General features: G+C 38.2%; 4 protein-coding genes across 12 annotated transcripts in view; 3 read left to right on the top strand and 1 right to left on the bottom strand.

Annotated features, from left to right (window-relative positions):
* The first annotated feature begins 71 nt into the window (after positions 1–71).
* b4galt3 (UDP-Gal:betaGlcNAc beta 1,4- galactosyltransferase, polypeptide 3) lies at positions 72–8,393 on the top strand. Its single transcript, XM_027170474.2, has 8 exons — positions 72–741; positions 1,076–1,157; positions 2,002–2,273; positions 2,392–2,627; positions 2,764–2,954; positions 3,481–3,603; positions 5,268–5,372; positions 5,778–8,393. Exons 3-8 carry the CDS (start codon positions 2,009–2,011, stop codon positions 6,103–6,105), a joined length of 1,248 nt encoding a protein of 415 aa, XP_027026275.1. The 5' UTR covers positions 72–741; positions 1,076–1,157; positions 2,002–2,008; the 3' UTR covers positions 6,106–8,393.
* Positions 8,394–8,628: 235 nt separating this feature from the next.
* On the bottom strand, positions 8,629–10,661 carry cfap126 (cilia and flagella associated protein 126). The gene is made up of 5 exons (XM_027170690.2): positions 10,376–10,661; positions 10,169–10,231; positions 9,979–10,050; positions 9,155–9,352; positions 8,629–9,065 (listed from the first exon to the last, which is right to left on the bottom strand). Exons 1-5 carry the CDS (start codon positions 10,400–10,402, stop codon positions 8,826–8,828), a joined length of 600 nt encoding a protein of 199 aa, XP_027026491.2. The 5' UTR covers positions 10,403–10,661; the 3' UTR covers positions 8,629–8,825.
* Positions 10,662–10,850: 189 nt separating this feature from the next.
* ccnq (cyclin Q) lies at positions 10,851–15,943 on the top strand. Of its 2 annotated transcripts, none has more exons than XM_047806923.1 (5): positions 10,851–11,196; positions 11,586–11,785; positions 12,784–12,916; positions 13,036–13,254; positions 15,156–15,943. In XM_047806923.1, the coding sequence occupies exons 1-5, from the start codon at positions 11,149–11,151 to the stop codon at positions 15,243–15,245; spliced, it is 690 nt and encodes a 229-aa protein (XP_047662879.1). In that variant the 5' UTR covers positions 10,851–11,148; the 3' UTR covers positions 15,246–15,943. The 2 variants fall into 2 exon arrangements, with proteins under 2 accessions (XP_047662879.1, XP_027026490.1); XM_027170689.2 differs by having other exon boundaries at positions 10,875–11,196; positions 11,602–11,785.
* Positions 15,944–21,132: 5,189 nt separating this feature from the next.
* atp2b3b (ATPase plasma membrane Ca2+ transporting 3b) overlaps positions 21,133–21,610 on the top strand; it is a 41,890-nt gene continuing 41,412 nt past the window's right edge. For all 8 annotated transcript variants that reach the window (XM_027170630.2, XM_027170626.2, XM_027170620.2 and 5 more), the window contains exon 1: positions 21,133–21,610. The gene's annotated coding sequence lies outside the window, so the exon portion shown is untranslated.

Below are 21,610 nucleotides of genomic sequence, written 5' to 3'. Positions count from 1 at the left end.
GTTCTCTCTCTCTCTCTCTCTCTCTCTCTCTCTCTCTCTCTCTCTCTCTCTCTCTCTCTCTCTCACACACACACACACACACACACACCTGCTGCAAACGAATAGTTGGAACCACTCGTCTCCACATCAGGGTTATTTTTGTACAATCCAGATGTGAGCGTGGGAAATGTACACAGCTGCAGCACACATCAGGCCCCAAACTGCCTTTTAAACAGCTTAAATCGCTGTGCTTTTTTTTAGACGCCTGCTCTCTTGAAGTTTAGGGATGAAGCAACGATGCGCGATGTATTTCCCAGTGCGCTTTTGAGCTGGGTGTCAGTGCAAGTGGATCAAACCGAGTTAATATAGATTTAACATACGGAACCTCACACTAAGAAAGGCTTTATCGACCTGCTTTTGGCAATATTTCCTGTTTCTGTGCTGATGCTTTGTCTCGGGTATGTGGCACACTGGCTGAGCTGTTGCTCCTTGGTAATGAATGAAGGCGCGTCATTGAGCTGGTTCCTCAACATGGCCGTCAGCGCGCAGCACTGCGTTATCACGCTGGACCTGGACGCCTGATCAGCCACACTTTCACTAGCTAGGATGTGCGGAACGAAGTCTGTTTGTATATGTTTCTGTTCTGTTTCTGCGGTCGAGATGATCACCGACAACCGAAAAATCACAGCACTGGTGATTCGGCGTCGGATGAAGGCCAGTACTGGAGCCTGGGGCTGGATTTGAAATTCGGTGCTAAAAGAGGTGAGATCAGGAAAAATCGCAGCGTTTTCTTTTAACATTAAAACGGCCATAACATTCCTCATTATTTTTTATTTTAAACTAAATATTTAGTACAACTAATTACTATTAATGCTAGCTTTTTATTATTATTATTATTATTATTATTATTATTATTATTATTATTATTGTTATTATTGTTTATTAAAACACCGTCAGTATTTTTATTATTATTATTATCATTGTTGTTGTTGTTTATTAAAACACTGTCATTATTATTATTATTATTATTATTATTATTATTATTATTATTATTATTATTATTATTATTATTGCATATAATGAGTGGCTTTTACAGTTTTTGCAGGGTGTACAATGTTTTGTTGCATGCCAGAAGAAGAGGAGGCTGAGCACTCTGACTAGTGTGGATGAGAGCACAGGTACTGTCATTCTTTATTAGTACTTCTGTCTTTATTTTCAATCTAATTACTATTCCCTGAGCCTCTGGAGAAATAGGATTCGCATTAAAGAATGGAAAACTCACTAAGTCTATCAGCATTTGTTGAATTCTGTTATGAATGTTTGTGAGTATATAATGTAAATTATTGAAAATTTACTGTTACACTCGTAAAGATATCTTCGGATGAGATGGACATAACAAATATTTTAGGAAAATTGTTCTTATTCAACTTTCCAATGGTGTAACAATAAAAAATTTTCGAATCTGATCCATGCTCAGTCAAACCAACATACCAACATTTTTACCTTTTAAAATACCCTAATCTATGAAAGAAGAATTATTACAATGTAAAGATTAATTTGAATATCCTTGAACTGTATTTGCAGAGTTTTTTCCTGTTATGCATTATCCAATTATAGATTTTTGTTCTCTTATTTTGGTGTATCGAACTTATTGCCTGTAACTTGCTATGTATCATGCAACAAGTATGCATATCTATAAAATGATGTAGAACTTTAGAGATTGCACTTGGTTTTGATGTTTTTTTATTTTAGTTTCTGGTGTCTCTTGTTTTACAATGGCCAGTTTACTAATACATTTAAACAGGGTTGTCAGTTAATATCAGTAATTACTTCCTCAGTGTGAACAATAACTTTCCTCCCTAAGCTTTTTCTTCCAGCTCATCTCTTCCTTCCATGTTTCTGTTTGTCACTAACATCTTATTTACACCACCCTTTCTCAAATTCATGACCTGACTAACCTTCCTCTGTCAATGCATCTCTTCTACCTCTTTCTTTTGTTCATCACTTCTTCTCTGTGCTCAGTGCCGTGATGCTGTGCTGTGGCAGAGCTCTAGACTCTCCCTGTACTCTAGCTCTGCTGGTGGGTTTCCAGTTTGCATTTGTGCTATATTTCTCTTTGGGAGGCTTCCGTGGCCTTGTCTCTGTGCTGGTGCACTCTTCAGAACCTGAGTTTGACTACTCTCGACCGCATGACGTTTACACAAACCTTAGCCAGCTCAGTGCCCTGCTGCCCCCTCACCCTAGTGGAGCTGAGCAGCAGCATAGAGGCTGTTTGCTACCATCACCACTGCTTGGTGAGTCCCTGATTTTATAGTGGTGAGAATGGCTAAGATTTGCAGTTAATATTCTTAATGTTAATACATATATTACATGTTTATTCTGTTTCCTATTTTTTCCTTTGCATTGTGTTAGTGGGTCCTGTGTTTGTGCACCTGTCCTCCCCTCTTTCCCTGGAGGAGATAAAAGAGAAGAACCCTCTGGTGACCCCAGGAGGCCATTACCGTCCCCCGGACTGTGAACCGAGGCACCACACAGCTATTGTGGTCCCCTACCGGAACCGGCAGAGCCACCTGCGAACTCTCCTCTACCATCTGCACCCCTTCCTGCAGCGGCAGCAGATACACTATGGCATCTACATCGTACACCAGGTTTCTTCATTACGCACACATTTACTGAATCTTTAATGGTTATGTTTTTGAAAAAGGTCATCTTTAGTCATCCTTTGGTTATTTTAATGAGACCTTTCTATCAGGTTGTTAACAGATCTTTTGTTGTTGTTTTCAGTCAGGAAATTCAACATTTAATCGTGCAAAACTGCTGAACGTGGGAGTGCGGGAAGCTCTGAAGGAGGAGGACTGGGGTTGCATCTTCCTCCATGATGTGGACCTGCTTCCAGAAAATGACCACAACACCTACACTTGCCATACACAGTACCCCACTCACCTCTCTGTGGCTATGGACAAGTTCAGATACAGGTTCAAATACAAAATCATATTTTCTGTACATGAAATTGCTTTTCATGACTGCCCTTGATATGGAAATTGAGTTAAAATAATAAAAATAAAATAATATAGAATATATAGTGCATAATATAGGGAATATGTGGTGTAAAACAACAATAGAAAATTAGTTAATATATAGAAAAAGTAAAATCAGAATACAGTGATTGGATCTGTATCTGGTACAGTAATGTGGAATGAATGACATAAATATTAATATAGAATGTTATATATTGTGCTGGCTGAGGTTGAGGTGTTCTGGCATAAGTCCAGAAAAAGTCCAGGCTATAGGTGTTCTCCTGGTTAAGGGCCCATATGGCCTGCAGGAAGAAGCTTCTGATCATTCTCTCTTTCAAACAGAAAAGAGTCAATTGTTGGGATGGCTGATATCTTTCACAATCTTCCTGGCTTTGGTCTAGCAGAATTGAGCTAACCTTCAGAATGCTTGCTGAAGAACAGCACAAATAAAAGAATACTGTGAACAGTTTTTCTCCCCCTCTAGGCTTCCATATCCTCAGTACTTTGGTGGAGTTTCTGCAGTCACTCCAGACCAGTACCTCAAGATGAATGGCTTCCCAAACCAGTACTGGGGCTGGGGAGGAGAGGATGATGACATTGCTGCTCGGTGAGGTCCAAGTCTCATGAACATGCTCTAAACAGCCATATGAGAATCACGCATCATGTGAAACAAGTGTGAATGTTCTGCACGCTGTATGTGTCTTTTACCTCTTTTTTTACATTCCGCTCTCACTGACCCTCTCATCACCATGCCCCTTACCACTGCATCTCTTCACTCCTCCATGATCACTCCTACATAGCCACTGGAAGGGTCAGTAAGTACATGCATGAATGACCAGCACTGATGTCTGAGGCTTCAACTTTTGCTTTTCCCTCTAGTTTTTTTATTCTCTGTTTCTTAATGTCGAAGACCATGTATTGTGTTCAAAGGTTAAACAAAAGTTGATGCTTTGGAACAATATGTAGCTTGGTTTTTATTTATTTATTTATTTATTTTGAAATTTTGTTCTCTCAGTTTTACATCCACTCCCATCTATATAATATACTTTATTAGGAACACCATCCTGGTTGGACCTGACTTTGCTTTCAGAACAGTATCAATTCTTTGTGGAATGTGGTGGTCACTGAAGTAAACTGACGTCATTGTCATGTTCACTGAAGCCGGTGGAGATGATTTATGCTTTTGACAGTGTGCATGTGGGGATGGATAAATTGCAGCCATAAAGGAATGCAAATTTGTTTAGAAAATTCTGTGGCATTTGAACAATGCTCAGTTGATATTAAGGGACCTAATGTGGCATGAAAACATACCCTACACCATTATACCACCACCACCGAAAACCTTTGACATACAGTAAGGCATTTTGGGTCCATGGATTCATGCTGTTGATAACAAATTCTGCCTCTACAATATGCATGCTACGGCAGAAATAAGGATTAAGATATCAGACCAGGTAATATTTTACCAATCTTAAATTATATGGTTTCAGTGAGCCTGTTGTAGTTTCTGATTCCTGTCTTAGCTGGAAATAGTAGAAGCCATTGAGACATCTGCTGTTCTAACACATCTGCTTCAAGTTTCAACATGCTCTGGATACTGCGTGCTTATTGTAATGAATGTACTGTAGCCTTCAACCAGTCAGGCCATTGTCCTCTGACTGCTTGCTGGAGGTTTTTTGCAGAATTCTTTGTAATTGATCAAGGTCACCAAGTTCACATTTTCCCTATTATGATGATTGATATGAACATAAGCGTGAAAGAGGCTCTTAAGTGGTATCTGCATGATCTGCTGCTCCTGCCACATGAGTGTCTGTTTGGATAATTGCATGAATAAATGGTGTACTTGTGTTCCTAATAAAGTGGTCATACAGTAAGTGTAGATGTAGTTCTGTGGCCCTGGTAGTGAGGGGCTTGATGCCTATTGATGCCTATTTCTGGTTCTGATATTGGATAAGGTAATTTTAAGGAAGCTTTTCTATATTGCCACTATTTAAGGAGGGAATCAGAAGTAAGGAATTGTAAGCTGAGATTGCAGCTAATAATTTACAAAATGAGTACCAATTTCATGTAATTGCATACAAAAATACAAACTTCTTAAATCACCTCTTCCAGTGACAGAAAAATAGCAAACATGTCATTGTAGTAACAGCTTTGGCCATCCAATTCTTCATTCTTGTGAATCCAGTTTTAAGATGCAGTTTTCTCAACACATAATGCTTCTGAATTGCATTTCTGTTTTCCACTTGTTGCATATATTGTGTGTCTCCACAGAGTTCGTCTATCTGGGATGAAGATAGTGCGCCCTCCTGTGGCTGTGGGTCATTATAAGATGATTAAGCATAAGGGGGACAAGGGTAATGAGCAGAACCCCAGAAGGTAATCATGAATTGAAATAGAGGTGTGCATCTGGACTGGGATCTCAGGGAAACCAATCCAAATTTGTTGGAGTGGGTAATTTGACTTTCACTTAAGTGGAAGTACGTGCTGAAATTTGAAGCTAATCAGATTCATTAGCATGGGTGTGTATTGGGCATGTGCCACATGGCACTGTTTTTAGTAACTGCTTTGTCCTAGTTAGCACTGTCATTTATCATTTAAAGACGTTCTGTATACTTTATGAAACTAAGATGACGTGATGATCAGTCTTGCACACATATCTACATGAACCTTTTCAGCCAATCGTGAATCTTATTTAGATTCAAATACCATAGACCTCTGTGTGTCTGCTTTACAAAGTACGTTTCATCATGTGCTTATTCCTCTTCTTTGATTCACTGACAGGTTTGACTTGTTGAAGCACACCAGGTTAAATTGGAGATCAGATGGACTCAACTCGCTCAATTATGAGCTTCTGTCCAAAGAGTTAGAGCCGCTGTACACCAATCTGAGTGTCAATATTGGTGAAGACCCTCACCCTCCTCCCAAAAAATCTGCACTTCCTAAACCTGTTTCTTATCCTGCAGAAATATCCAAAGACAAAGATGATGACAAGGAAACACTAGGAATGCAGTCCACTCAAGATACCAAATTAGAAGAGGGTCACTTAAAAGTAACCAATAGGAGTTCAGACTTTGGTCAAGAAGCTGCTGTGAAACAGGAAATTGTTTGATGACATAGACGTAGTCCATAAAGCAGTGACACTTCAAGTGGATTTGAAGTTGACTTGTACTGTGCCAGCTTGCATTGTTTCCTCTCTAATATCACTGAGTATTGCACTGAGAGGTGAGCTTGCAGGTAAGTTGAATTATTGCACTGAATGTCTGCACTGGCATGGTATCATTTGCACAGACCTCCGCTGTACCATTTCCTGGTGATCTCCTTGCCACGAAACTCGCGGCGCATGAACAGAGCTAAGCATTTATGAAAATGACGTGCTCGTGTGTAATTGTGCTGTAAAGACACCTGCACCAGTGCTAGTCCTGTGTGCTTATCCAGCCAGCCTGCGGTTAACTGCTAATCTTCACACTAATGTGTGGGTTCTGTCTCTTTGTGCCTTTTCTCACTCTTGAACCGGCTTCTGTCCGCATCTTATTTCATATGTTCTTAATCTAAAAGACATGCATAATAGTGCACACTTATGTATCAGAGTAATAGGCTTCTAAATGCTCTGAAATGCTGCTGCTCCTATTTCTCATCACCATGCAGCTTAGTGGTCTTGTGCTTGGACATACTGTTAGCACTGTGTACTAGATTTGATCTTGCTATGAAAATGTGCAGCTCATTGTGTTTCCACAGGTTTTGTGTTTTTCTTTCAGAAATGTCTAAAAGTTTCAACTTTTTCAGCTGGTCAAATAACATTTCTAATTTTCAAATAGAATAGGGGATATGCATTATTGAGAGATTACTTTTTTTTGGTTAGACAATCATAAGGATAAGCTATATAGCTGACACATCAATCAGTTAAATTTCTGTCTTTAAAAGTTTGTTTTTGATCATTATAAATTATAATAGTTAGACTTATTAAAGCTATTTTTCAGTAGATTTGTTCAAATGTGTTATCACAATATGATGATGATTTATTGCAGGTCTCATGGAACGTGTTGCTGCAAATAACATGTATATATATAATGATCGCTATAATTTTTGTAAATAAGCTATAATTATTCTAGAAAAAAAGCCCTGTATACATTTGCTAGATGTAAATGATGTTTACATTTTTTTTTTAATTGGCCAAGTATCTGGATGAATATGAAGTTTAATCCATTACTGAACCCTAACACTGCTGTTAATAGTGGCTATTGTAAATGAGTTGTCTCCTCAGAGATGGTATAGAGCACTTTTTCTGTTTTTTCGTGTATCAGGCAATATCAGAAAGTGATCATTTGAATGTACTTTATTCCAATGCTCACTTGCTCTCACTCTCTCTCTCTCTTTCCTCAATCTCCCATTTGAAGCTGCCAGGTTTTTGTTGTGTGTAGAGGACTATAAAGTATTACAAACAAAGACCTGCATACCATCAAACTTAATCTCTATTTTTTATGAAGCCTTTAATAGAGCAGAGATTGTACTTTTAAAACCTTAGTATGGGTAATTATATATACCTGTGAGAGCCCTAATATTTATTTATTCATCACCACAATCTATTAAATAGAGATTAAATAGAATTACCTATATTCTCCTTATCTGTGTGTCTATAAATAGGTACACTCCTCTTGGCATATTAGCATGTGTCCCAAAAACCTATTTCTTTGTACCATCTTTGCAAGACTATAATATATTTATTTAATATTTAATAGTTTTGTATGAGATGTTTAGTAATAGTAATAATATACTGGAATATCAAGAGTATCATAGTCTGACAACTAATTTTCCCAGTCAAGTTCTAGTAATGATCTTTGTGATTTTAAGAGAGTTGTTTATTTATTTATTTTTGATCAAATCACATTTAAGTCCATATCAACTGGAGCAATATGTTATATTCTATAGAAAACCTGACAAAAGGAACCTTTATAACAGAGTATCAAATTTCCAGAAGCATTTCACTTGTCACAGCTTCAAAATATTAGAGCTCAGACTCACTGCCGCTCTAGGGTAGGATGCAGCTGATCATCTCAACTGCCGTTCATTTTATTACACTACAACGTGTATTGTGGTAGATAAGTGCAAAGATTGTCCTCTAATCCGCAGACGTCCGGATCAAAACTTGGACAGGGATCCTTGAGTACTGGCTATTGTTGACTTGCAAGAAATCTCAGCACATCCCCATGTTCCTGTGAATTATTGTAGCTGCTATAGGTAAAATAACAATTTGCTTCTGGACATTAAAGTGATTTACCGATGACTAGTGAAATTAGATGATGCTCTGTTCCTGAGGGACTACAGGTGTGTTAATGCTTTATGTAATCCATTTACATTCACCATACGAGTTATGTAGATAAATAAATGATGTTGAACTAACAGACTCTGGCTATTTTTATGTCGATGTTGAGATATTAGTCTTTTTGTATTAAACATTCTGAAGTTTTACAGGTCACTGACAGTTTGCACATGTGTATCTTGAACCATATATACCTTCTATCTTATGTAACCTTATATATTTCGTTGAGCTTGACAGGAATGATTGTCCTATCCTATCCAATTGACATCTAACTCAATTGCCCACTTTTTCCCCCCTCACAGAAAAAACCAAAAACAATATGTAAATATGTTTATTCGTCTGTATAAGAACATAATTAAGCTTGTATTATGCTTATACTATTATCATTTGCATTTACTATTATCATCTGCATTTTCAGATTTTGACTGTCAACATACAAATTCAGATTTGCACCACTAAATTTATACTATCATTACAGTAATTTATGGCTATTTTGTCATGCTTTAGCTGCTCTACTGATCTTGATTGCTGGTCTGTGTCAGTGGTCTGGACTTGGCCTGGCTTTGTGTAGAGGCTGGTCGAGACACGACATGGCTTTGCTGAGTTGCTGGTCTAGACTGAACTTGACTTTGCTGAGTTGTAGGTCTAGTTTGAGCTCGACTGGTCTGCGATGGGGGCCTTTCTGGTTCAGGTCTATCAGGAGCATGAGTGCTCTTAGAAATTTCCATGTACTCATGATCATCACTAGTGCCCTGAAACAATATTGATATAAGATTATTCAAATTAATGTTTGAATTCACCTTGAACACAGGTTTACAACTGGACTGAAACAAATGTTTACCTCGCACTGTGGTGTCCTTCTGTTTTCGTTGGTTACATTTAGTTTGCCAGTGGGGGATGGAACTGGGCTCTGCACATGCCCCCATGCCCTGAGGCGCTGCTGGCCCTCCTGTGAGCGTGCTGTAGGGTTAATGTGAACTAATGGGATATGCTTTGGTAAGTCCCAGGTTCCCTGGAATGAGGTCCAGGGACAGCCACGCTGAAAATATATTAAATAGAAAAGATTTTATAGTATTAAAGCTGAGAGGATTAACCAAAGGAGTGGCAATAACAACAGATATGTAAATGTTGTAATATTATTTAATTCAAATTCAGTAACTGCTTTATCCTAGTTGGGGCATGGGAGATCCAAAACCTACCACAGAAAAAATGTGTGAGAGAAGGAAACATGCCATTAATGGAATGGCAACATTTTAATTCAACCCTTGGGCTATTTGCAATAGCCAATCCACCTATAAGCTTGTTTGTTTTGCAAGGGGGAGGACCCAAAGAAACAATACATGGACACAGGAAGAACATAGAAAGCAATACAGAGTTTATGAATAGCCTGTGGCTATGAGTCAGCAACATTATCTGCTGAGCCACCAAGCTATTATAATACTATACTGTTATGTTGTGTGGGTTGGTGTAACTCTGGGACCATCACTTCTAGTCCTGGAGGGCCAGATTTCAGCAGTCTGTTGCTTTCTGGTAATTAAGCCTGATCAGTAACCAGTGAATTATATCACATGTCTTTAAGCAAAGAAACCTCCAAGCTTTCCAGGTCTGTAAATGATATCCCCTGGTCTGTGCAGTGTGCACTTTACTTTCAGCTTTATTTCAAACCTTCACATTAGGAAGCAGGTGTCCTCTGTCTGTGGCTATAAATATAGTGTCGCCCTCTGCTGGCGACGGCTCCTAAAAAATAAACAACATATTTCTGATGCAGGAGGACATAACACATTTAGATTAAAGAATATCATGAGATAGCATAGATTTTGCTTGTTATTTAACTTAGCCTCCAATGCTAGCTTACATTTTTGTAACGTTTTGGTACCGTCCAGTTCTGGAGTTTATTCGACTTGAAAGCGTTGTCGTACTAAAAAAAATAAACAAATAATAATAATAAAAAAATATATATACACACACACACACACACACATACACTTTACCAGCAGTGGCAAGTAAAAAAAAAAACTTCATCTAAATCCAATATGATTATACTGATTATAAATACAGTTACCTGGTTTGCGGAGAAACTTGACGACATCTTTAGTTGTCTATCGGCAAGCCGTCTCTTGGCAACCAGTCCAACACGTTTGAACCAATAAAAAAAATCTCGGTGCTGGTGTGTTTGAATATTCAATAAAACGGACCAATGACGCGTTAATAACAATAAGTATAGGATTGTATTGAGTTTAAAAGTATAAGATAATATACGCCACTAACAACATACAAAATAAATGTTATATATATATAATTCTACAGTCCGTACGAACGGTGGCGCTATAGTTATCTTCGCACTTGCAATCTTTCATTTTAACCGAGTAAGAAAAGCTGGTGACGTCACGCACCTTTTTTTTAATCACTCGTGTTGCCAGAAATGTAGCTTTTACTGAACTACTTTTATATTTGTTCTTCGACTTACATATTCTCATAACTATTTCTAATTTTAGGGAAAACAATGGAAATGTATATTGTTGTACTGTTAAGTTAATAATAAACATTTATATAAATATATAATATATATGAGGGTGTGCGAAATGGAGGGGGAAAACCTCCTGCTGTACTGTATATATTGTATATTTTGTGTAGAGTTTGTTAATGACATTTTGAGTTTTGTGATGTTTAGGGGTTTGTTAAATTAGCCAATGCATTTCTTTACTCACACAGACCTGGCAACCTAGATATCTTCTCACACCTATGGAGGAGGGTTTCTAGCTAACAAGCTAGCAGTCTTCCTTAGACTTCAATCCAGCATGGAGAATAACATTACAGCTGCAGGAAACTCCAGTAATGAAACCAAAACACACTTTCGAGTCTGCCGCTTCATCATCGAGACAGGTATCTGATTTAATTTAATCATATCCATCCGTTTAGTACGTTTATAAACGTACCATTGTTTCAACGAATAAAACAAGAGGTGTTTTACTGTACTTATACCACAACACGATTTTCCTGAGATTACATGTTTAGTTTATTCATGAAAGAATAACTTTCTGCTTTGTGGAACATCTGCAGAACATGTTAGTTGCTGTTATCGTCTACTTTATTCATTTCTTTTCTCTCTTGTAGCTAATAAAACAAACAAAACGCATGCAGTCATAGTCCCATGGTGGAAAAGTTAGTTATGTATGGAACTACAAACACAGTCACCATTATAGACAGTTTATCAATGCCTTGTCTGAGAATTAACACGAATAACATTACACTGTAAGCTATATGTAAACTAGTGTTTATTGGTTGCAGGAGTGAAGTTGGGTATGCGGTCTGTTCCTGTAGCCACTGCATGTTCACTCTACCACAAGTTCTTCCAGACTGCCAGTTTACAGGTCTACGAGCCTTATTTAGTAGCCATGTCCTGCATCTATCTTGCGGGTAAGGTTGAAGAACAGCATCTCAGGACAAGGGACATAATCAATGTTTGTCACAGGTACGTGCAAGTTCTGAGCCCGTGCATGAGGCATCGATTATATGCTTAGTGACATGAAGGCTATGAGTTTAGATCTCCGAACTGCTAGAGGACCACAGTTGGGCTCTGGAATTAAAGGCTTGTATTCACATTGCATCATCACAAACTTCCCTTTGCTAACAGATGTATGCTTTCTAGGTGGGTCACTAAAAGTCAGGCATGAGAAAAGTGGCCTGAAGTGGGTTTGGCATGATGACGTGAAAAGATGTTAAATGATCCGGCTTCCACCAAAATAGCTGCACATCCCTGAGAAATACTATACATTTTCTTTATTCATCTACAATAACTGCTTTATCCTGGTCAGGGATGTGGTCCATCCAAAAGCCAAACATGATAACATTAGGTGTAGGGATGGGAGAATTCAGATGAAATCAGAAGGCACCATGAACAATCACATTCATTTACATCTATTTACATCTGGCAGTTTAGCATAGCCTGTCCACATGTCTGCTTTTGGGGGGGAGGAAATCAGAGAACTCGGAGGAAACTCGTGGGATTGTGGTGAAAACTTAAGATAAATGAAAAACTACAATGAACAATTTGTGGTGGGAGGAACAATTTTGCTGCAGTGTGAATGCACACTTGCCCTTGTTTAGCTATAAACATTTTGAACTAAATCCTACCTCAGTTGTAAGTTACTTATGATACAAACATACACCTTATGAAAAAAAATATGCATATGTGTTTTGAGATAATAACAGTTTATTTGAACACCTTTGATTTACTGATAGACAGTGCAGTAATTCATTTGGACCTTCACCTTTAGCCACAGGAATTTAAACTTTTAAATAATTACATTTTGCTTCAACCTTGAAATGCTATGCAAAGACATAGTCACCGGTGTTGTGACACTCACAAGGAACACTTTGTGTTTGAGTATAACATGTAGCCTTAACAACTTGCACCATTTATGTCCAAGACACGTCCAGGTATCTCTCATACAGTGATGTCTCCTGCAGATATTTCCATCCAGGAAGTGATCCACTGGAGTTGAATGAAAAGTTCTGGGAGCTGCGAGATAGTGTAGTACAGTGTGAACTTCTCATTCTCAGACAGCTCAACTTCCATGTGTCCTTCGAGCATCCTCATAAAGTAAATTCACATTGTTGAAAATGTTACTTCATATTTTGTGTATGCTGAATTTCTCCAAACAATTTTACACTGATTGATTATGATTGTTTTGCATTAATTACATACACATCCTATTTCAGTACCTTCTGCACTACTTACTGTCTGTGAGGAGTTTAATGAACCGTCACGCTTGGTCTCGGACACCCATTGCTGAAACAGCCTGGGCCTTGATCAAGGACAGTTACCACGGACCGGTGTGTGTGCGCCATCAGCCTCAACACCTTGCACTTACAGCACTCTACCTTGCTTTGCACACTTATGGAGTCCAGGTGCCTGCAGGAGAAAGGGATTGGTGGCAGGTGAGGGCAACAGTTCTGTGCTGTAATGGGGCTGGGGTACAGATGCTCTTTATAGTCAACTGCTCTATTTTTTTCCCATTATTTAAATTCATTGTGAGGTAAAAACATCATGCTGTATTAAATTGAATGTACTTACTAGCTGGCTAGGTACACACTAAATACACTCTAATGCGTCAGTCGTCAATAATATTAATAGTCAACAATGGTACTCTCGAGGGCATGGAAATTTGGTGTTATTTAATCATCAGCAGAAAAGTTTCAAGTGACTGCACATGCTTGATTTAAGAAAAAAGGCTTAAAATGGGATGAAACAAAGACAATTCCAAATATCATCTGACAACTCATAAAGTATAGTACAGTTTCAGAAATTATTTGTGGTGTTTATGCATCAGCTGTAAAAATCCCTTAAGAAGGATCATTGCTCTGTTTGGTCATTTTTGCCAGTACATGAGATGTTCGGTTAGCAGTAGAAATGTATACATTTGTTGGCTTACTATTGTGTAGAATTATTAAGATATTCATTTGCCGTTGGTATTTTTCCACAGGTATGTATAATTCATATATAATACTATGTTTAATAGATAATAGCTCATAATTTAATTTCTAATCATGATTATTATAACACTATAACACATACTTTCAGAAAGTCTTTATTTACGTATAAAGTCTGATTGAATGTTTGTTATCTGGTACGTATATATACATTATCTATTGTCATTAGAAATATGCATCTAGGCTAATGTGTATATAATTACTGGTCATACTGCAGTCATTTCAAAAGTGCTTTTTCTGGGTCTGCCTCGGTAATGCATTTCCATTATCTAATGAGATCTACTTTTAGGATAGCAATGTTTTATGAAACCATTAATACAACTTTAGCACAGCTGAACACTCAAATCTGATTGGTTGTTGTATAACGGTATGCAAAGTTCTGGCTCTAACATGCATAATAGTTTAAGATCAATGTGCTTGTTCTATGTTATTGTTAAAATGTTAATTTAATGGTAAAGGTGAGATATAACAAAAGTGTCCTTGGTTTTGTGATGCAGGTATGAAATGTTGATGCAATTATACCACATAAAGTGTATGGCAAGTATTTTGCAAATGCATTGTGATTCTATTTGCTTGTGATCTCTTTTACACAGCTATAAGTCCATTTTCATAAGGCCTGCATGTCTGCCTGGTTCAGATTCAGTTCTGCCCTAGATACTACAAGAAACAAGACAAAGGACATTTATCATATTAAGCAGTATAAAATTGGGAATGCATATTTTCAGCTGACTGTGTATATATACAGTTTTAATTGTGTCAGATTCAAATAGTATTCATGGGGAAGGCTCTTAAATAAAGCATATTTGAATTGAACAAGGTTTTTAATCAATCTCCTATCAACTGGAAGGTACAGAAGGGAAAGTTATGGTCTATGTAACAAAGCTGTAGGTGGAAAAGTAATAAGGAACAAATAAAGGAATTTAGTACATTCTTCTACAACTCTATATTCCATCAGCTTACAGATCATTTTAAGACAAGTTGTCTGTCTTCAACACAGTCCTGTGAATCTCAGGAACTATTTTCACTAGCCTTTTCTAGTTTTTTCTCCATTCATTAGCATCATCACTGAATTGATCCTTACGAAAGCAAGTAATGTTCCAGTGTTGTGGGAACTTATTAACTGCAAACCGGGAACTTTTTACAAAAACACTTACAGTCCATTTTATAAGGAACACTTGCGCAATCATGCACTTGTCAAAGCAAGATTAAATTGTTCAATCTTTCCCCACCTTTAGTGATATAAAAAAAATAATGCAGGTACAAAAACCTACAATTTGAATAGGGTGTGTAGAGTTTTTATATCCATTGTAAATGTTCATAAGTGATCAAAAATTCTATTGTCTCCACAGGTTTTGTGTGAGGACATTACCAAAGCTCAGATTGAGGCCATAATGACTGAACTGCTGCAGCTCTACGACATGGAAGCCAAATGCACCTGAGAGGGAATGAAGTGTGAAATAGACCATGTGAAGCAGACTACAGTGTAGTCTGAATTCCCTAGAACACCTCCATCCCTACCCCTGAGACCAGAGACAGTCAGGATCATGGACCACATTCCAGAAATATTTGTTTTATTGATTATTTTGTTATCTGAAATTATACAGCTGGATTTTTTTTCACAGCTAAGGAAGTTGTCAATGTGACGGTGCCAATGCCTGCATTAATGTGAGGTAGGGTAATGAGGACTGAGAGTGAGTCACCGGGTGACAGTCAGAAAAACAGGCTTTAGCCACAGCACATCAATCACTTTCCAAGCTCATGCCCTACTTTCTTTTCCTCCCTTGTTCCAGTTTTACTGGGAAGTGAAGAAGAAGAGTGAGAAATGGTCGAAAGTGGGAGTGGGAAAAAAGAATTAAAGAAGAAACCTAACCATGCCAAACTATCCTGGGAGCTAGTCTTTACCTGGAGGTAAAGCAGCTAAAACTGGGACACTGCTTTGATATGCTATAATTTAATTACACACTTTCTCTCCCATTAAAATTCATCCATTATGGTTCACTGAAGTTATATTGCAGTATACAATATTATATGATACATTAGATTGTGATCGTATAGGGCAGTTTGAGCTTTCTTTACTCAACTGTTAAGATGTAAAAACAAAATGTGATAAAAGCGGACATTATTTTTTCTTACTTTAGTATGTGTCTTTTTTTTGTGACTCTCACAAACTGTTAGACTACCACCGTTTCAGTCGAGAGCTTTTACTGTGTTATCAGGTTATTCCAGCCTGCACAAGATGCTTGTCCCACATCAGGGGAAAAAATAAATGAAGTCAGGCTGGGCAGAAAGTTTGAATGAAATTTAAACATTTTAATGTGTTATCATTCCTAAAGCCATTGAAGCATAAAATTAAAGCCTTATTCTCTTAATCATTGTGCACTGCTCAGGCAGATGTTACATTTCAGTGGCTAATAAAGTACTATATATGATGTGAAATTATAAAGCCTTCAAATTAATCCAGAGCCATCTGTTATTTCATTAAGTCAGTTTTACTAGTACACAGACACAAACATTTCCCATGTCTCTGCAGGCAGGCCCTAATGCTAGGCATTATGAATTATGAAGAGGGTACATGTGCAGCCAGAATCTCTCCCATAAATAAAACATCAGCATGGCTCTTGCTATAGCATATAGTGCTTGGAATAGGAAGGACTGGATTGATTGAGACTGTACCCCTAGCTTGTTTCTTGTTCTTCTGCCTGCCTGCCTTTCTTCCTCTGTTTTCTGGCATATAATCACTGTCCTCTATTTTTGTCCACGTTGTATGCAGCCAAACACACCGTCCCCTCCTGGTGTAACTGTATCTGGTCCATGCTTCCTTTTGCCTCCTGGGGTCTTTTTCTCTCGAACTCATTTTTACCCTGCTGTACACACTCTTACTTTGACTCTCTGCCTATCACTCTGTCTTACAGTCGAAATCTTTCCACCCGATTTTCTAGTTTTTTCTCCAATTCCATTGTACATAACCTCTATGGTAATGTTATCTCTCTCTCTCTCTCTCTCTCTCTCTCTCTCTCTCTCTCTCTCTCTACCCCCCCCCCCCCCCATCTCATATTCAGATAGTTATAAATCAACACACCTCGAAAAGGATTTCAAAACACTTAGCTTTCCCGAAGCATCTATAAGAAGTATCTGTTTTCCTGGTATATGCCATTTTGAAAAAGGGATACACTGTGCATACAGCAGTAAGCTTAAAGCATTTTTCTGCAGGAACAGTGTGTCTCTCACTCTTCAAACACATATCATATGAAAGGTGTAATATGCACAGTGATGGGAAATAGGGAATTGATATGTAATGTGTGCCAGTGAAGCACAGATTGTCTGCTCAGGCTTCAGTGGAGGCCTTCTAAAGCCTGTACTGCCTGCAGAGCTAATGCACAGCTGCTCCCTGAGGAAGTAGCATCTCCCTTCCAAGCCCTCAACTCTGAATTATAAATACCCAACTCAGCGGAAACTTTGTTCCACCGCATAGTCCACACCTCACAAATGTGTCTTTGTCAGGGTTGTGATAGAAGATGGGCTCTGTGTTTGTGTTTGTGTATGAGGTGTAGTCTGCCACTACAGACTGGATAGCATACCCGGTAAATTTAGTGGTTTGAATGAGAAAAGCAAGTTGCAGTTAACTCCATGCTTAGCCTAGCAATTGCAATTCTCAACATTTTAGAAACACTAATTTTACAAAATATCAAATTAAATATCGTCTCTGACGGGGTGACCTCAGAGCTTTGTCTTCTTGTGTTTGTTATAATCCATATGATTACATGAGAAAATTTCAGCGACTGCATTATAAATGTGTCTCTCTTTGTATTTTCACATTTTTATACAATTCCTAGAGGACAGTCTTAAGCAGACAAAAGCATCTTCTTGGCACCAAAGCGCTCCTGCATTTAGACCTACCTAACCAGAACCCTGTGGGTGCATGAACTTACATGTTTTTAAATTGCTTAGGGACAACTATTCTTGTGACAGAAAGCCTGTACGAGAGGGCAGATGTGCATGTGCTGGTGTGAGCAAAAAAGCTTGTTACTATGTTACTATGTTTTCAGTAGTATTTTTCAGTAAGCTGTATAGGTGCATAGAGTTTCCTGGGAAATTCTGGCATTAAACATAAATTCAATTTGATATCTGTCATGTCATGTTGTGCAGCTTAATACTGTTGAATATATTACCAAAGCCCAGAATCTGTAGGTAGAAGTTTTTGTACTTTTGTATATTTTACAAACTACTTTATACTTTTCTCAAGTATAAAGTGTTTGTGAAGCTTTTGCATGTTTTTCTCCAATAAATGCAATAAATTCTCCATTACTTCTTGTTATATAATTTATTAAATTATGTAAAATAACAATAACATTGTTAATTTTACTTTTTTGGTCAACATGTTTTAATGAACAACAATTCTAGTTATTTCAAGTTTTGTGTACTGGGGTAATTTTTTTAAAATAGTTATTTAATTATGTTCTACCTCATATCCTTATATAATGTTTTTTAAATAATGTCTATAATCTAACAGAACATTAAATGGTTTTGTTAAATAGTTTTATAGGCCCTTCAATATCTGCCATTTTTGCCTAAACCAGGCAGGAAACCAAGTGGCTACTTTAGAGAACATGCACAGAACATTTGCAGTATCTTCATACACACCTTTAGAACCCGTTTAGGATCGAACGAGGGACACTGGCTAAAGTTCCAATGCTACCCACTGCATCACCATTCTGCTCAGTTTCACACCAACAAATATATTGCAAAATTTGAAAATGCTACTACAACTACAACATGCCTTGGATGACTCTGATGCCATTTAATATGCAACAATGTAAGAAACTATTTTATGATATGAGTAATTATTACTTGCTTTCTTATTGATGACATAACCAGTAATGGTGCTAAGAGAACACATTTCATCACCAGCTAGGATAACAGATATAGTTTATATATCTAATCTATACATGGCTTGATGGCAATAGCCTAAGCAGATCATGCAATTCTTCAACTTTCTTGGTTGAAGTGATTATGACCTGAAATGCACTTTTTAAAAAAAAGACCCCCCCACAAGTCAAATTCATGCACACGAGTAGGAGCTCACATGGAGATCCTTGTGGACAGAGGCTGATGGAGGTGTCTCATAACATTTTAAAGGCAATAATAAACTATGGATCACAAAACAGATGTCATTCACCCTCCTTCAGTACTCTTGTGACATCAGACAGCCTCCTGCAGTTCTACCCTGCACACGGAGTTGCTGATGGAGCTGCCATCATCTGTCTGAGCATTCTCAACAGAAGCTGATAACACAGACAGGGCATGGTTAAACCTTCTGAAGCAAACAATTCAGCTGCACGATTTCAACAACTTGTCCCGATATGACCACGGAGGCTCTTTAGGAATCAATTCAACTCTGTCAAATCAAAATTCATTGAACAAGAAAACTTGTCTTATACTCTGCAGTCTAAAAATTTTTGAGACAGAACAATAACATTGTCTAAATACATCAAGGTGTTGAAAAGCATGAAAAGTGTCTTTGGTCTTAGTAATATCCTTGGATGTAAAATATTATATTACTAGCATTTAGGGTACATGTTTAAAACCTGTTCTAGTGTCCCCCCAAATTTAATGAGCGGTACTGAAATGCCCAGAAGGCTGATGGTGTGGCTCCCCTGAAGTCAGTGTGAGGCAAGCAGGCATCCTATATCAAGCAGGCATCCTATATGTTTCAGAGGGTGTGCAGAGATTGTAGTGTCCTAAAATCACCACATAGATGGTATGACAGGCCATATTGGCTGTGTATTTATGAAACCAGTACACTCCTGTCCATGGTTTTGGCAGAAGGACATGAAAGGAAAAGTCAGCATGGCTGACTTCTGGCAGTGTGGATTGTGCCAGAGATGACCCATCTCCAGAAGTGAATTGTTATCTAGCTTTTGTTAGAGAGCTATGTAATAATTATTGATACCTAGCAGCAGGATAGTCAATGCTGGGGAATGTAAGCATCCAGATTACAAGATCTTAGCTTCTGTATCATTGATTTCAGCTAGGCCATATCTGCTGCCAACGTGTTCATTCATCTAGAGAGCAACACAGACTTGTTTTGGGCGTCTTGCAGAGCTTATTGTTTGTCACTAGGCCTCGGCATTTACAACCAACATGTTGCTTGGACTGATGAGCCAGGGCTACATTAAGCTCTGTGCCAGAGTTGAAATCTTCCAGCCGAACACGTGTCAGGACTGGCATCGCAGTGCAGTCTGTGCAGGAGATGTTTGAGCCGGACATAGTGCCTTTGAGATGGTCAATGTGGGGACAAGGTCACTAAGACAGGGGTGAATACAAATATCAGTGAGTGCAAAGTAGAGCAGTAGAACATGCAAGGAATAAAAACTGATTCCAAGCTGTAGATGCTATGGTGTTCAGAGATGTTTTAAAATAATGTCAATAATATTAGAAAACGACAACATACTCAAAGTAGAATGGAAATAAGAGTAGGCTATACACAGTTGTGGAGGACAGGATACCTGCAGTTCTGACAATAGTCACAAACTGCTAAGTGGATATCTCTGTGCCATGTTTGTGTACATGCATACAGGCAGAATGAATTTTATATAACAGCAGTATTATTGCAAATACTATATCATACATCACTAGGTGATTTTAATACAATATCCCTGTGTTTGTGTACACGTAAACAACATGGTGTTAGGGTGATGTTCTTGTGGAAACTTGTGGTCACTGGCAGCTGATGCAGTCACAAATTTCAGAGCTTCAATCAGAAGTCATAACTATGTATCGTCACATAATTCAACATTGACTGATTTTAACTACAGAAATATGAGCTATTCCATTAATTAGTTTTTTTTATAGTGCTACTCAAATGGTGAAATTTTAATAGTGTAGTGTATACTTGATACACTTTGAAATTAGACAATATTATAGTGTTGCATTATATCCAGCTTATATATACAGTACATATATAGAAAAAATGTATGTGTCACATACATAATCATACACAGTAATGCTTTTTCTAGCCTTTGGAAATAATACAATAATTGCATACCACAAGACATACAGTTCCATTGCGTCTGATGTTGATACATAAAACGCAACCAATCTATTGCCATGTCTTTGAAATGAGAGAGAAGAGGCGTGATCCATTCACTGACGTGATCTTACAGTTAGAACGCGGAGTGGGCGTGGTTTGGAGAATGACACGGAGGCAGGGTTTAAAGGATGGTGCGTGGGCGGGGCTGAAGAGAGAGAGAGAGAGAGAGAGAGAGAGAGAGAGAGAGAGAGAGAGAGAGAGAGAGAGAGAAATACAGCGCCCCCTCTCCTTTCCCACCCTCTCCATCCGCGCGCAAAGCAGCAGCCCGCGTGGATGCTGCGTCTGAGCTCCTCAGCGCGCAGCTCAGCGAGGGGGTCTTTCATCCCATCGCATCTAAATCCCAAATATCGCCTCTTTTGATTTACACTTTCAAGAATAACGGCGTATGTTTCTATCATCAGTAAACAAACAAGTTGTGTCTTTTTGGTGCATGGTGTTCGGCACTGCCATCCTAACGCGATGTCTTCATCATTCGTATTTTCCTCTGCGGAACCTGAGCATAACCAGGCAACGACTGCACTATTTTAGGATCCAAATTGCCATCATCAGTAAAATACCCGACAGAAATCATTTGGCCTAAAGGATCACACGGTAGCAAGCAATAGGTGATTTCTATCGCCTACGATTCCTATATTTTCTTTATTTGTCTGGGGCAGAAATTGGGAATCTCCTTTTGCCCACCAAACCGCGTCGGTGTCCTTGGAGCATGGCCTG

This window comes from Tachysurus fulvidraco, chromosome 23 (genome assembly GCF_022655615.1).
Source record: "Tachysurus fulvidraco isolate hzauxx_2018 chromosome 23, HZAU_PFXX_2.0, whole genome shotgun sequence".
Classification (NCBI taxonomy): domain Eukaryota; kingdom Metazoa; phylum Chordata; class Actinopteri; order Siluriformes; family Bagridae; genus Tachysurus; species Tachysurus fulvidraco.
The sequence above is the reverse complement of the archived record's forward strand: the minus strand, read 5'-3'. Positions and strand labels throughout refer to the sequence as shown.

Bases quoted from the DNA above. Each gene is read 5' to 3' on its own strand.
- ccnq (XM_027170689.2), top strand. From the start codon at position 11,112: ATGGAGAATAACATTACAGCTGCAGGAAACTCCAGTAATGAAACCAAA. The intron at 11,197-11,601 runs GTATCTGATTTA...TATTGGTTGCAG, and splicing joins CCGCTTCATCATCGAGACAG to GAGTGAAGTTGGGTATGCGG. The intron at 13,255-15,155 runs GTGAGGGCAACA...TTGTCTCCACAG, and splicing joins GAGAAAGGGATTGGTGGCAG to GTTTTGTGTGAGGACATTAC.
- b4galt3 (XM_027170474.2), top strand. From the start codon at position 2,009: ATGCTGTGCTGTGGCAGAGCTCTAGACTCTCCCTGTACTCTAGCTCTG. The intron at 2,628-2,763 runs GTTTCTTCATTA...TGTTGTTTTCAG, and splicing joins GCATCTACATCGTACACCAG to TCAGGAAATTCAACATTTAA. The intron at 3,604-5,267 runs GTGAGGTCCAAG...GTGTCTCCACAG, and splicing joins GATGATGACATTGCTGCTCG to AGTTCGTCTATCTGGGATGA.
- cfap126 (XM_027170690.2), bottom strand. From the start codon at position 10,402: ATGTCGTCAAGTTTCTCCGCAAACCAG. The intron at 10,232-10,375 runs GTAACTGTATTT...TATTTTTTTTAG, and splicing joins CAAGTTTCTCCGCAAACCAG to TACGACAACGCTTTCAAGTC. The intron at 10,051-10,168 runs GTAAGCTAGCAT...TTTATTTTTTAG, and splicing joins TACCAAAACGTTACAAAAAT to GAGCCGTCGCCAGCAGAGGG.